The sequence below is a fragment of the Lithobates pipiens genome, unplaced genomic scaffold, assembly GCF_037356315.1.
Source record: "Lithobates pipiens isolate NorthernLeopardFrog02 unplaced genomic scaffold, aLitPip1_a1.2 Scaffold_1, whole genome shotgun sequence".
In the NCBI taxonomy this organism is placed as follows: Eukaryota; Metazoa; Chordata; class Amphibia; order Anura; family Ranidae; genus Lithobates; species Lithobates pipiens.
Window position 1 is genome coordinate 159,339,351 of NW_027507685.1, and position 12,468 is coordinate 159,351,818.

The 12,468-nt window shown below is 44.2% G+C and overlaps 1 protein-coding gene across 4 annotated transcripts in view; it reads left to right on the plus strand.

Annotated features, from left to right (window-relative positions):
- Positions 1-12,468, plus strand: part of IQSEC2 (IQ motif and Sec7 domain ArfGEF 2) — a 391,434-nt gene that overhangs the window by 293,868 nt on the left and 85,098 nt on the right. Inside the window, exon 1 of one of the 4 annotated variants that reach the window (XM_077478819.1) lies at positions 10-172. The exons of the other annotated variants lie outside the window; for them this stretch is intronic. Coding sequence (XP_077334945.1) covers positions 93-172 — 80 coding nt within the window. The 5' untranslated portion in view covers positions 10-92. Of the gene's footprint in view, positions 1-9; positions 173-12,468 lie in introns of those variants that run through there. 4 annotated transcript variants of the gene reach the window in all.

The following is a 12,468-nucleotide window of genomic DNA, read 5'->3' on the forward strand; positions in this document are numbered from 1 at the left end:
CAGGCAGCAGGAGGGGAAAGCTGGGCAGGGCTGGAGAACAGGAAGAGCCGGCAGAGCCCACGGCACAAGTCTTGCGCTCACATGGAGGCACTATGGTGGGGATTCTCGCTCTGCTCAATAGCTGTCAGTGCAGCTGTTATTACCTGTGGCTTTTCCTGCGCCGCCTTTCACGGTACAGTGTGATCCGGACCTCGGTCCGCAGTGTTTGACCTTCTATGTACTTTTTGTGATCAGTCTCTGTATTTCCCTACCCTGTCTTCATTTCCCAATGTTCTTCCCCTATCTGATTCTTTCTGATATTGTCTATTATCTGTAGACCTCAGCTCACCTGTTACCTGATCATTGTTTACTGTCTTTACCTGTCGTCACCTTGCGCTAAACCCACGGCCGCGCCATCCCCCACGGCCGCTCTATCCCCCACGGCCGCTCTATCCCCCACGGCCGCGCTAAACCCATGACCGCTCTTCTTGGACTTGGACCGCGCATAGTGTTGTCCGTTCTTTCACCTGTTTCCTTCTCTCTGCTTCATGTTGTGTTCACAGCCCTTTGCTTTCACTTTAAAGTTAAGCTGGCCATACACCATACAATTTTCTTACTCAATTTTCTTTTGATTGACCTTCAACTATGTAGTAGAAGGGCCTGTCTGATTGCATACAAATTGAAAGTGTTTAGGTTTGATCTTGTATTATATGGCTTTGGTAAATCTATACAATTTTCTTGTACAACCTTCCTTTAATGTATGGCCAGCCTAAGGCCCCTTTCACACATGCGGACGATATGTCTGTATTTCATCCATCCGTTTGCGGATGAAATACGGGCATACATTCATCCCTATGGGATAGCGGGTGTCTGCGGATGAACATCCACAGACACCCGATTTCGTCTGCCTCCGCTACTGTCCGATTCTGCAGACGGAGGAAAATCGTATTTTTCTATCCGATCCGTCTGCAGATCGGATGAACACGGACAGACAGACCGTGCGCATCCGATCCCCATAGAGGAGAGCGGAGAGCTGACAGGGCGGTCCCTGCACAGTGTGCGGAGACCGCCCTGTCCGCAGCCGGCTCAGCGGGGACAACGGAGCGATCCCCGCTGAGCGAGCGGATCATCACGGGGCGGATCTTTACTGATCTGCCCCGTGTGAAAGGGGCCTAAAGCCCCATACACACTATCAGATGTTCTGCTGATTTTTGTCTTCAGATTTACCAAAACCATGTAGTGCAAGGGCCTGCCTGATTGCATGCACATTGAAACTCCTAAGGTTGGACCTTATATTACATGGTTTTGGTAAATCTGAAGGAAAAAATATCTGCAGAAAATCTGTGTGTATGGGGCTTTAGACTCCGGACAAAATTGGATTTCAAATCTTGATGACTGATGGCACACAGTCCACCCAGTCACTTTTGCCCATGGGGGTTATGTACTAAAGGAAAATCCACTTTGCACTTGGAAGTAAAGTCTCTGTAGATCCGAGGGGGACGTGAAAGAAAAATAAAAAACAGCATTTTAGCTTGCACATGATTGGATGATAAAATCAGCAGAGCTTCCCCTCATTTCAGATCCACCCCTTAGATTAGAGTGCCTGCACTTCCAGGTGCACTTGTAGTGCAAAGTGGATTTGCCTTTAGTAAATAACCCCCGTGATCTGGGAAGCCCTTTTTGGGATGTACTGTGTTTCCATACACAACATACTGCACGCTCCTTGGAATATTCCATATCTTAAAAAATGCTTGGTGTGAAAAAACAAAAATGAAACATTAATGTTCCAGTATACAACATATATATATATATAGCCCGACTTTCTTTTTTTAGGTTTCCATAGAGAAGAGAAAGTTTTAAAGCGCATTTCCTCCTTTGCAACCCCCCCCCCCCCCCCCCATACGTTCCCATTCAAAGAGCATGCACGTTTTTTAGTGGTTTCTTTATATAGGTTTACAAGCTATTCTGAGCATTATAAAGTGCAATTCGAGGGGCAAACTGAGAGACAGTGTTTTGTTGTAAAAGTGCATTAGGATGCAATGTACCATCTACATACTGAGCTCTTCATTTGTAACATAGCTCCCGACTGTCTTTTTTATTTTTTTTAGGGTTAATTCTCCTTTAAGAGGATGTGGCAGGGGGCGTGCCCTATGTCTACATACATTTACTAGTAAGGTGTCCCTCCCAAAATATTGGGAGGTATGTTTGTAATGATTTTTTATTTCTGTCTTTTTCCCTTCCTGTCCCATACAAGAAATAAGAAGTGTGATTGTCACTAAAACAGGTGACAGAGCATGTATACAGTTCAGTGTTCTAAGTATGCAATGGAAATGATAGTATTGATGCCATATACTGCTGTCATTGCTTATACATGTATGACAGCAACACATCTTGTCATCTACATTTGTTAGGACAGTGGGCAAATCTCGTTTACAACTGATGATGAGATCTGCCATCATAACACAGACAGTGTTCATTATGGCAGTAATACCTCCTCAGCCCCCACCCTAATGTTACATAGAAAGAGAAAGCGAGGTAGAATTTTTAGGGAATTGAGATAAGCAGTATTTTTAAAAATATGTATTTAAGTTATGCTGTGTGAATGGGAACGTGTACCCATATAATGTAGGTGTTATCACAGTTTGGCTACAGAAGTGGAAATACACCACTTCTGGACCGCCCACTGTATATATAAGTGGTCCCCACAGCGGGAGAGGATGTTTCTTTGTAATAGAAATAAAAGTGATCAAAATTGTTTTTTAAAAGGACAGTGTAAAATAAAATAAAAAAAGTAAAATAAGAAAAAAAAATGTTTAAGGCATCCCATCCCTCCGAGCTTATGTGCAGAAGCAAACGCATAGGTAAGTCCCACTCACTTATGTATTTCCTCTCTCTGCCCTCTGCACAGCATCTGTGTTCTCCAACCCCCCAATGATTGTATGTGTTCTGTCCAACCCCCCCCCCCCCCCGACGATTGTATGTGTTCTCTCCAACCCCCGACGATTGTATGTGTTCTCTCCAACCCCCCAACGATTGTATGTGTTCTCTCCAACCCCCCAACGATTGTATGTGTTCTCTCCAACCCCCCAACGATTGTATGTGTTCTCTCCAACCCCCCCCCCCCCCCCGATGATTGTATGTGTTCTCTTCAACCCCCCCCCCCCCCTGACGATTGTATGTGTTCTTTCCAACCCCCCAACGATTGTATGTGTTCTCTCCAACCCCCCAACGATTGTATGTGTTCTCTCCAACCCCCCCCCCCCCCCCCGATGATTGTATGTGTTCTCTTCAACCCCCGACGATTGTATGTGTTCTCTCCAACCCCCCCCCCCCCCTCTGACGATTGTATGTGTTCTTTCCAACCCCCCAACGATTGTATGTGTTCTCTCCAACCCCCCAACGATTGTATGTGTTCTCTCCAACCCCCCCCCTGACGATTGTATGTGTTCTCTCCAACCCCCCAACGATTGTATGTGTTCTCCCCAACGATTGTATGTGTTCTCTCCAACCCCCCAACGATTGTATGTGTTCTCTCCAACCCACCAACCATTGTATGTGTTCTCTCCAACCCCCCAACCATTGTATGTGTTCTCTCCAACCCCCCAACCATTGTATGTGTTCTCCCCAACGATTGTATGTGTTCTCTCCAACCCCCCCCCCTGACAATTGTATGTGTTCTCTCCAACCCCCCAACGATTGTATGTGTTCTCCCCAACGATTGTATGTGTTCTCTCCAACCCCCCAACGATTGTATGTGTTCTCTCCAACCCCCCAACCATTGTATGTGTTCTCTCCAACCCCCCAACCATTGTATGTGTTCTCTCCAACCCCCCAACCATTGTATGTGTTCTCTCCAACCCCCCAACCATTGTATGTGTTCTCTCCAACCCCCCAACCATTGTATGTGTTCTCCCCAACCATTGTATGTGTTCTCTCCAACCCCCCCCCTGACAATTGTATGTGTTCTCTACAACCCCTCAACGATTGTATGTGTTCTCTCCAACCCCCCGACGATTGTATGTGTTCTCTACAACCCCTCAACGATTGTATGTGTTCTCTCCAACCCCCCAACGATTCTATGTGTTCTCTCCAACCCCCCGACGATTGTATGTGTTCTCTCCAACCCCCCGACGATTGTATGTGTTCTCTCCAACCCCCCGACGATTGTATGTGTTCTCTCCAACCCCCCCGACGATTGTATGTGTTCTCTCCAACCCCCCGACGATTGTATGTGTTCTCTCCAACCCCCCCCCGACGATTGTATGTGTTCTCTCCAACCCCCCGACGATTGTATGTGTTCTCTCCAACCCCCCGACGATTGTATGTGTTCTCTCCAACCCCCCAACGATTCTATGTGTTCTCTCCAACCCCCCGACGATTGTATGTGTTCTCTCCAACCCCCCGACGATTGTATGTGTTCTCTCCAACCCCCCGACGATTGTATGTGTTCTCTCCAACCCCCCGACGATTGTATGTGTTCTCTCCAACCCCCCGACGATTGTATGTGTTCTCTCCAACCCCCCGACGGTTGTATGTGTTCTCTCCAACCCCCCGACGATTGTATGTGTTCTCTCCAACCCCCCGACGATTGTATGTGTTCTCTCTAACCCCCTGACGATTGTATGTGTTCTCCCCAACGATTGTATGTGTTCTCTCCAACCCCCCGACAACTGTATGTGTTCCCAGTTACAGGGTCTGTGGGTGAAATCTCAGCACTAATGAACAATACTTTTGTTGGGGACAGCAATCGGTTACGTTTTATTATTTGTCCTGCAGCCAACAGATGTCGATGTGTTGTGTCCAATGTGGCTCTATTCTTTTTGCTGGTTTTAGTGGGGATCCTAAAGCTTGTCCATACACGTAAAGATTTCTCTCATTTAGCTATATTGGTTGTAAAAGATAAATCTATATATTCCTCAAATATATTCTAAACAGTGGATGGACAAATCTCCCAATGCCTAATATTTATAGCCAGAACCTGCAGCTTGTCAACACCTGAACAGTGACAGCAGACGATCGACTATTTTCTTCTCGTCTCGTTTAATCTCTCAGTCATTTGTCAAGCCATGTGGCGTTGGGGTCTCCCATAGGTCAGGCGTTAATCAGCTGAAATCTGAGTTGTGTATGGCCAGAGAAAACCAGGTTTTTCTGGTCCCACAGCAACGGAAAAGCTAAATTTTGTGGCTTCTGAAAACCATTATCTGACTTTCACTGAACTGCATTGTCGCAAATCCTCTGGAACGTATGGCGCAAGTGTTTGGAACACATCGCGCATGCACAGTGCGAAATTTCTGGCTGCAGCGTCTTTTCCGGAGCATTCTACAATGTGTACACAATATGACAATACACAGGCAGACAGGTACAGCTCATGTAGGGGGATTTGTTTAATCTCCATTTATCACCTGAGGATACTCCCTTCGCTGGCTATATGGAAGGTTTACTACCACTTTAAAGGAAACCTGTTAAAGCGGTAATAAACCCTGTTGTGTTTTTTTGTTTTTGTTTTTTAAAGAAAGGACCCTGTGCAGGTTTATGCCACATACCAGCACATTATGACAGACTTTCCTGTCAAAGGATGCCCTCCAGGGCAGCACTATTTGTGCTCTGATGCCTCCCTGTTTTCCCAGTCTTCCTTCAGATTTGGCGGCTTGATTGGCCAGGCCGCGATATCTCACTCCTGTTCATGTACATGGGAGTCCCTTCATCATGCCGTAATTGTACTGTAAGCTGCGCATGCATGGCTTAGTGTACATTACTGCTGACAGGCAGGTGGAACCTTTTATGACAAAATAGACCAATAGAGTCTCTTCTGTCTTAAAAACCCGGCCTGGCAGCCCTTTTTCATTTCTATATTTATTTTTTTGACATTTTGAGTTTGATACCACTTTACAAACACGATGTGGAGGCTGATGCCTCTTTTTGAAAAATGCAGGTTGCTTGGCTGGCATGTTCATCTCCTGATTTCAGTAATTGGGTCCAGGGTGGATTTGATTTAAATCCTGATTTAAATCACTAGTAAAAAAGTTTGATTTAAATCAATTTGATTCAAAATCATAATCTTTAACCTCCCTGGAGGTATGATTAGTTCTGATTTTAGGTGCTGAAAGCGGTACAATTATTTTGCATGGAAAATTGGCGTTTTATATTGTAGTCCTGCAATTCTTAGGAATAACTCTCTTAAATCTGTTCAAACCAGAGCCTAGCAGACATCCCGGGTATGATGAAATTTATAATATAATAAATAATAATAAAAATTATTCAATAATGTAATCAAATCCTAAAACACTGAAATTTGCTCATTTGCAGAATTGTCGCTGTCATTAGATTTACTGTTTGATGACGAATTTCCCCACAAATCGCTATCGCTCAATTCTGCAAGTGATTATAACTTATTATCGCTGTTTTCTAGTTGATCTAAAATCACTTTTGACATAAAGGGACACTTTTTGGTTGCTATGGACAATCTCCAAATTCCAGCCATAAAAAACAGTATTTATAATATAAAAGTGCATGCAGGGCACTGTACAGACCACTAGGGACAAAAGGGGTGTGTAATTTTTTTATACAGTACTGTAAGTGTTTTGTGTGTTTTTACTTTTTTGAATTTGGCGCCGATCTCTGCTCCCGTGCGCCGTAACGTCGCAGGGAATGGAGCCCGGCAGCACTCGGGCACTGTGTGAATCGAGCGGAGGACAGCTCGTTCACACAGCGCGGAGGACAGCTCGATCACACAGCGCGGAGGACATCACTGGATCCAGGAGAAAAGGTAGGTAAGTCTCCCTGTATCCAGCGATGCGATCCCAAGTCTGGCTTGGGGTTACCGCTTATGGTACTGAAATCCCAGCCCCAGCCAGCCTTGGGATTACCGCTAGGGAGGTTAAAGAGCAACTGTCATCTCTGTCCTTCAGTGGCTCCTCCTCTCACCCGCTGTGTCACTTTAATGGGACGGTTGGTGATGTGGCAGTGACACAATAAGGTGAGTGGATGCCCGCTAACAGGCACTTCCATGATGGATCTGAAATGACAGGTGCTCTTTAAATGTAAGGACTTATTCTTGCTGGTAGGTAGAATCTTTAATATTTGCAAACAAAATGAAGGTTTCCTATTTGGAATAATAAGATGTCCAGTTAGTAAAACGGCCATATCGGGACCAATTCAATCATACAGTTTGTAGTGTACATAGATTTACAAGGAAAGAAATATTCCTGAACTTTGTTTTATCTCATGGTTACCGTGACATTGGGTGAATGCATCAATGCAGTGCATGTTATTTCAGCTTAAAGAGCTTGGATTCATTGCATGAGTTTACCAAGAATGTAAATATTGCAGAATATACAGCCTCATGCTACATAACCAAGCTCCAAACTCAATTATTAATTGGTCTTAAATAGAAAATTAAAAAATCTTTTTTACTCCAAAAGCATTTTATAAAAATCAAAAAATCTGTTTTTTATCCACCCTACTTGGGTCACAGGCACATAAAATGCCTTTCCGTGTGCATTTACATGCGTTGCTGATGTTTTCCTGCACTGCCATTGGTAAGCTGTTTGACACAAAAAAAGGACCTTTTTTAATCCGTTGCACACATTTAAAGCAAAGGCTAACCTGTGTACATGTGTTATTGTGCCCTAGGACCCCATACTAAATGGGAAAACTGTTGTAGCCATCAGTGGGATAAAGGAACAGGAGTTGGGACTGTCTGCTTTCCTTCATACATTGCACTCAGCGTGTTCCCTTTGGTCCCCCCCCCCATGTCTTTACTCTTCTCTCTCTGCCTCTTCTGTCCCCGGGGTTCTATTGTGTTATCAGTGTAATGCCAACTAATTGGCCTTTTAATAGGTCTCATCCTGTCCCAGAATCAGGCGGAGCTCCCAGTGCGGATCTATGGCAGGGTCTTGGTATGTGACGGTCTACAGCAGGGATATGCAATTAGCGGACCTCCAGCTGTTGCAGAACTACAAGTCCCATGAGGCATAGCAAGACTCTGACAGCCACAAACATGACACCCAGAGACAGAGGCATGATGGGACTTGTAGTTTTACAACCGCTAATTGCATATCCCTGTTACACAGGATATCATTTATATTGGTAATTGGAAATCCACATGTATGGGATAGAACTAAATCCAAACCGTTCATGGGAATGAGCAGCATGCTTGAGGAGCAAATGGCCTTCCTAATAAACGCCCATTGATGCCTATACTGAGTGCAGTCCAAAGCGCTTGGCAGCAAAACGTCTAATAAAACCAGACCTTTAATAAACCCAAAGTTTTTGGCATCAAGAACGTGGAATCTCTGTTACACAGAGCAGCTATTCTGTTGTCAGGACGTTTCCTGGCAGGTCAGTGACGTGGAGCACCATCAGTGGTAGGATTTGTCCTCTATTTGTCCTTGTGATCACTGTCATCAGACCTGGAAGTCAGGGAAAACCCAACACTGTCACTTGTCACCACAACAGAAAGCGGAAGTCCTCCAAGAGGCTAACTCCTACTTTCCTATCATGTTATGGTAAACTCCTATTTAGGGTATAACATGGAGCATGGGGGTCTACTTACCTGACTCACAGGGCTCTACTCCTTGCAGCATTCTGTATATTTATTTTTATTTATTTTTTTACCTTAAAATGCATTCTCCTGCAAGCGGGAGTCCACCGAGACTCCGCGTTTTTTTTTTTTTTTTTTAAAAGCCAGCAGCTACAAATACTGCAGCTGCTGACTTTTAAAATAGTGACACTTACCTGTCCAGCGCGCCCGCGATGTCGGCACCCGAAGCCGATCTCTAGGTCGCCTGTCGGGTCCTGCCGCCGCCATCTTGGGTATGGGAATCAGGAAATGGAGCCTTTCGGCTTCATTTCCCGGTTCCCTACTGCGCATGCGCGAATCGCGCTGCGCAATAAGGACGCTCCCCGCTGCCTCTGGGATCTGTGTGTTTCCCAGCAGGCAGCGGGGCACTTGCGGGAAGGGGCGGGCACTTGCGGAAAGGGGCGTAAGTTACGCCCCTTTCCGCAGAGAGCTATCCCTGAAGTGGGTGCAGTTACCTGGATTATCCAGGTAACTGCACCCCCCTCCCCCCTGAAAGGTGCCGATTGTGGCACCGGAGGGGGGGAGGGTTCCGATGAGCGGAAGGTCCACTTTAGGGTGGACCTCCGCTTTAAGGTTAACTTCTTGGGGACCACCCGCCACAGTTGTACTGCGGCAGGTTGGCATGGCAAATCGCAGTCATTGTACATTGGCCGTTTAAAAAGGCTGTAGCCAGCGCCACGTCCCCGGAGCCTATGCACGTGGCCGGCGGCTTGGCCACCCATGATCGCTCCTTACAGAGCCAGAACGGGATCTGTCAATGTAAACAGACAGATCCTTGTTCTGTCAGGGAAGTAGAGGGAGATCTGCTGTTCCTAGTGATCAGGAACAGTGATCTTTCTAATCCCAGTCAGTCCCATCAGTCCCCACAGTTAGAATCGCTCCCTGGGACACATTTAACCCCTTTATTGCCCCCCTTAGTATTGACCCATTCCCTGCCAGTCACATTTTAACAGTAATCAGTGGCTATTTATAGCATTGATCACTGTATAAATGTCAATGGTCTCAAAAAAGTGTCCGATCTGTCCACCGCAATGTCGCATTTCCCGCTAAAAATGCAGATCACCGCCATTAGTAGTAAAAAAAAATTCTAAATAAAAAATGCCATAAATATATCCCCTATTTTTTAGACGCTATAACCTTTGCGCAAACCGATCAATATACGCTTATTGGGATTTTTTTATTTATTTTTTTACCCAAAATATGTAGAATGCATTTTGGCCTAAACTGATGATTTTTTTTTTGTGAGATATTTAATATAGAAAAAAGTAACATATATTACTTTGTTTTCAAAAATTTTCTTTTTTTTGTTGTTGTTTATAGTGCAAAAAATAAGAGGTGATCAAATACCACCAAAAGAAATTTAGTTTCTTTTTAATTCATTGAAGTGTATTTTTTTCCCCAAAAATGATTTTTGAAAGAACGCTGCGCAAATACAGTGTGACATAAAATATTGCAACGACCGTCATTTTATTCTCTTGGGTCTCTGCTATTTTTTAACGATTAATCGCACAATTCTAATGTTTGTCTATGGATGCGCACAGCCCAGCTCAGTAGCATGAACGAGGGTGCTTCTTTAGCACCCAGCTTACTAAGAGAGCACCTGGAGGAGTGGACAGCGCTGGTAGAAGACTGCTGGAATAGGAGGTAAGGGACCCCTCTGCAATATCCTTGAACAGAGCAGGCAATTGAAACATCTTTTTGTATTTAAAAAAAAATGCCTTTAGTATCACTCTAATTTGGTGCGGCTGTACCCAAGCAGTAATGTCATAGAATCCGTGAATCATACTTATGGGCCATTGAATACTTCCTCCAGCTCCATAACCGAAAGTCTGCAGGAGCCCCTTCATTGCCCTTGTAATGCACTGATTGAGGGCACAATCCTTTGCAGGCTTCAGTGCAAAAGATGAATAAATGCACATTATTTCTTTTTGCAATATGGGTGTATTTTATTTTTATTTTTTAAAGAAGTGCCTTTAAGATTTCCCCCTCATCCCCTCCTGTGTTCTATAGCAGTGGTCATCAACCTTGTCCTCAGGGCCCACTAACAGGCAAGGTTTTATGTATTACCTTGGGGAGATGCAGACTAGAATACTGCAATCACTGAGCAGCAAATTCTATCACCTGTGATTTATTTCAGTTATCTTGAAAACCTGGCCTGTTAGTGGGTCCTGAGGACAGGGTTGATGACCGCTGATATATAGGGCAGGAAGTGAGGAAAAGCCTCCCTAATAGAACACAGCAAAAAAAAAAAAAAAAAACTGAGAGGAGATTTAAAGTAGAACTCAAACCAAAACTTATTTTTTTATGTTCAATAGAGTAAGGCAGGCCATACATGATTTATTTTATTGGACGAGAGGGTTGGATGAAAGAAAATGGTTGGATTCCCCCATGCACACATTGGAGGTGAATGGGGGAATCCCTCCTGTGGAGCTATTGTATTCTGACAGTAGGGGGAGTTCCCTGCTGTTAGTATACACTCATCAGATACATTTTCCAACAGACTGGTTGTAAAGAAGAAGATTAAGAGATTAGCCAGCATGCCCATAGATGGATCGAAATGTGGTGGGTCCCTGCTGGACCAGCTGAACTTTGATCTATCTGTGGCCGGCTTTAGAGAGGGTTCTATACTCTGTCAAGTTTTTTTTTTGTTTTTTTTGTGCCATTTTATGTTCCATTGGGGTGATTTCCCTTCACTTCTGTAGTGACAACAGGAATGTAGAGGAAATGCCTCCAAAGGGAAGGACGTTCACCAGAACTATTGGAAGATTATCCCTGTTCTGGGGATAACCCAAAATTTGGGCTTTTCTTTCACTTTGAGTGATAATGGTGACCAAGATAAGTAGGGTGAATGTCCCTTGGGTTCCATACTTATGCAACTTGTCATGCAACTTTAGACATAAGTTGCATGACAAGTCGTTCTCCAATGATAACTGCTCGTATATGCAGCAACTTCAAAGTAGTTCATGCACTACTTTGGTCCCACTTTCATACTTTCATGCAACCTGAAGACCATAGACTTCAATGTTAACCCTCAGAAGTTGTGTGAAAGTCGTACCTGAATGTTACACAATGCAACTTGTGTGCAACAGTTGTCCATTATCACTAGTCAAAGCTGAAGTCGTATCCAAATTGCATCCATACAAACTTGCATCAAAGTTTGTGCAACTTTGGAGTCGTACCAGTGTGAATGGAGCCTTAAGGCGGAACAGACAGCAATAAAAACCTGTCAGGTGTTCTAACCCTCTCCACCTTAACCGTTTTCTGCTGTATCAAAAATGGGGGAAAAGAAAAATATTTTTTTGTCCTTGGGTGCCCTTACCCTTTCATTGGCACAAATAATCATTTGACAGCAGCGATTCCAATAGATTTCAGGATGCTGGAACTAAAGAAGGGCATAATAATGTAATCCTTGTAGTAGAAGTTAGTGTTTTTGTATTTCAGGCGGGTTGTGACGCCTCTGATAGTAGAAGGTTATGTAAGTAGAGGGTGTGCGCTTGTGACTCATACGGGTGTACAGTAGATAAATCCATACAGGTCCATTAGGGATATTGATTAAATCTAGAGGTTATAGTTATTTCACATCCACCCCCACCCCTAGGCACTATATCTAGAGCTGGTATATATTTAGAATAATTCTGTGCGCTTTTCCTAGTAAATGAAGTAATACATAATCCTTCCTTTGGAGTGGAGAAATAAGATTATATAAAATGCTCCCATTACCAATACATTGCATGTGGGCTCCAGTAAATCTATTGATTGGGGACTTCTTGAATGCTCTGCAGGAAGCCCATTTCAGGGGTGGACTTTTGATTATAGGTGAAACCTGGAAAAAAGGCTTTTTTTTTCTCTGCTTTACTGAAGGCCAAGAATATTTAGTGTGGTCCTGTTAGGTTGGGTCACTGAAACAT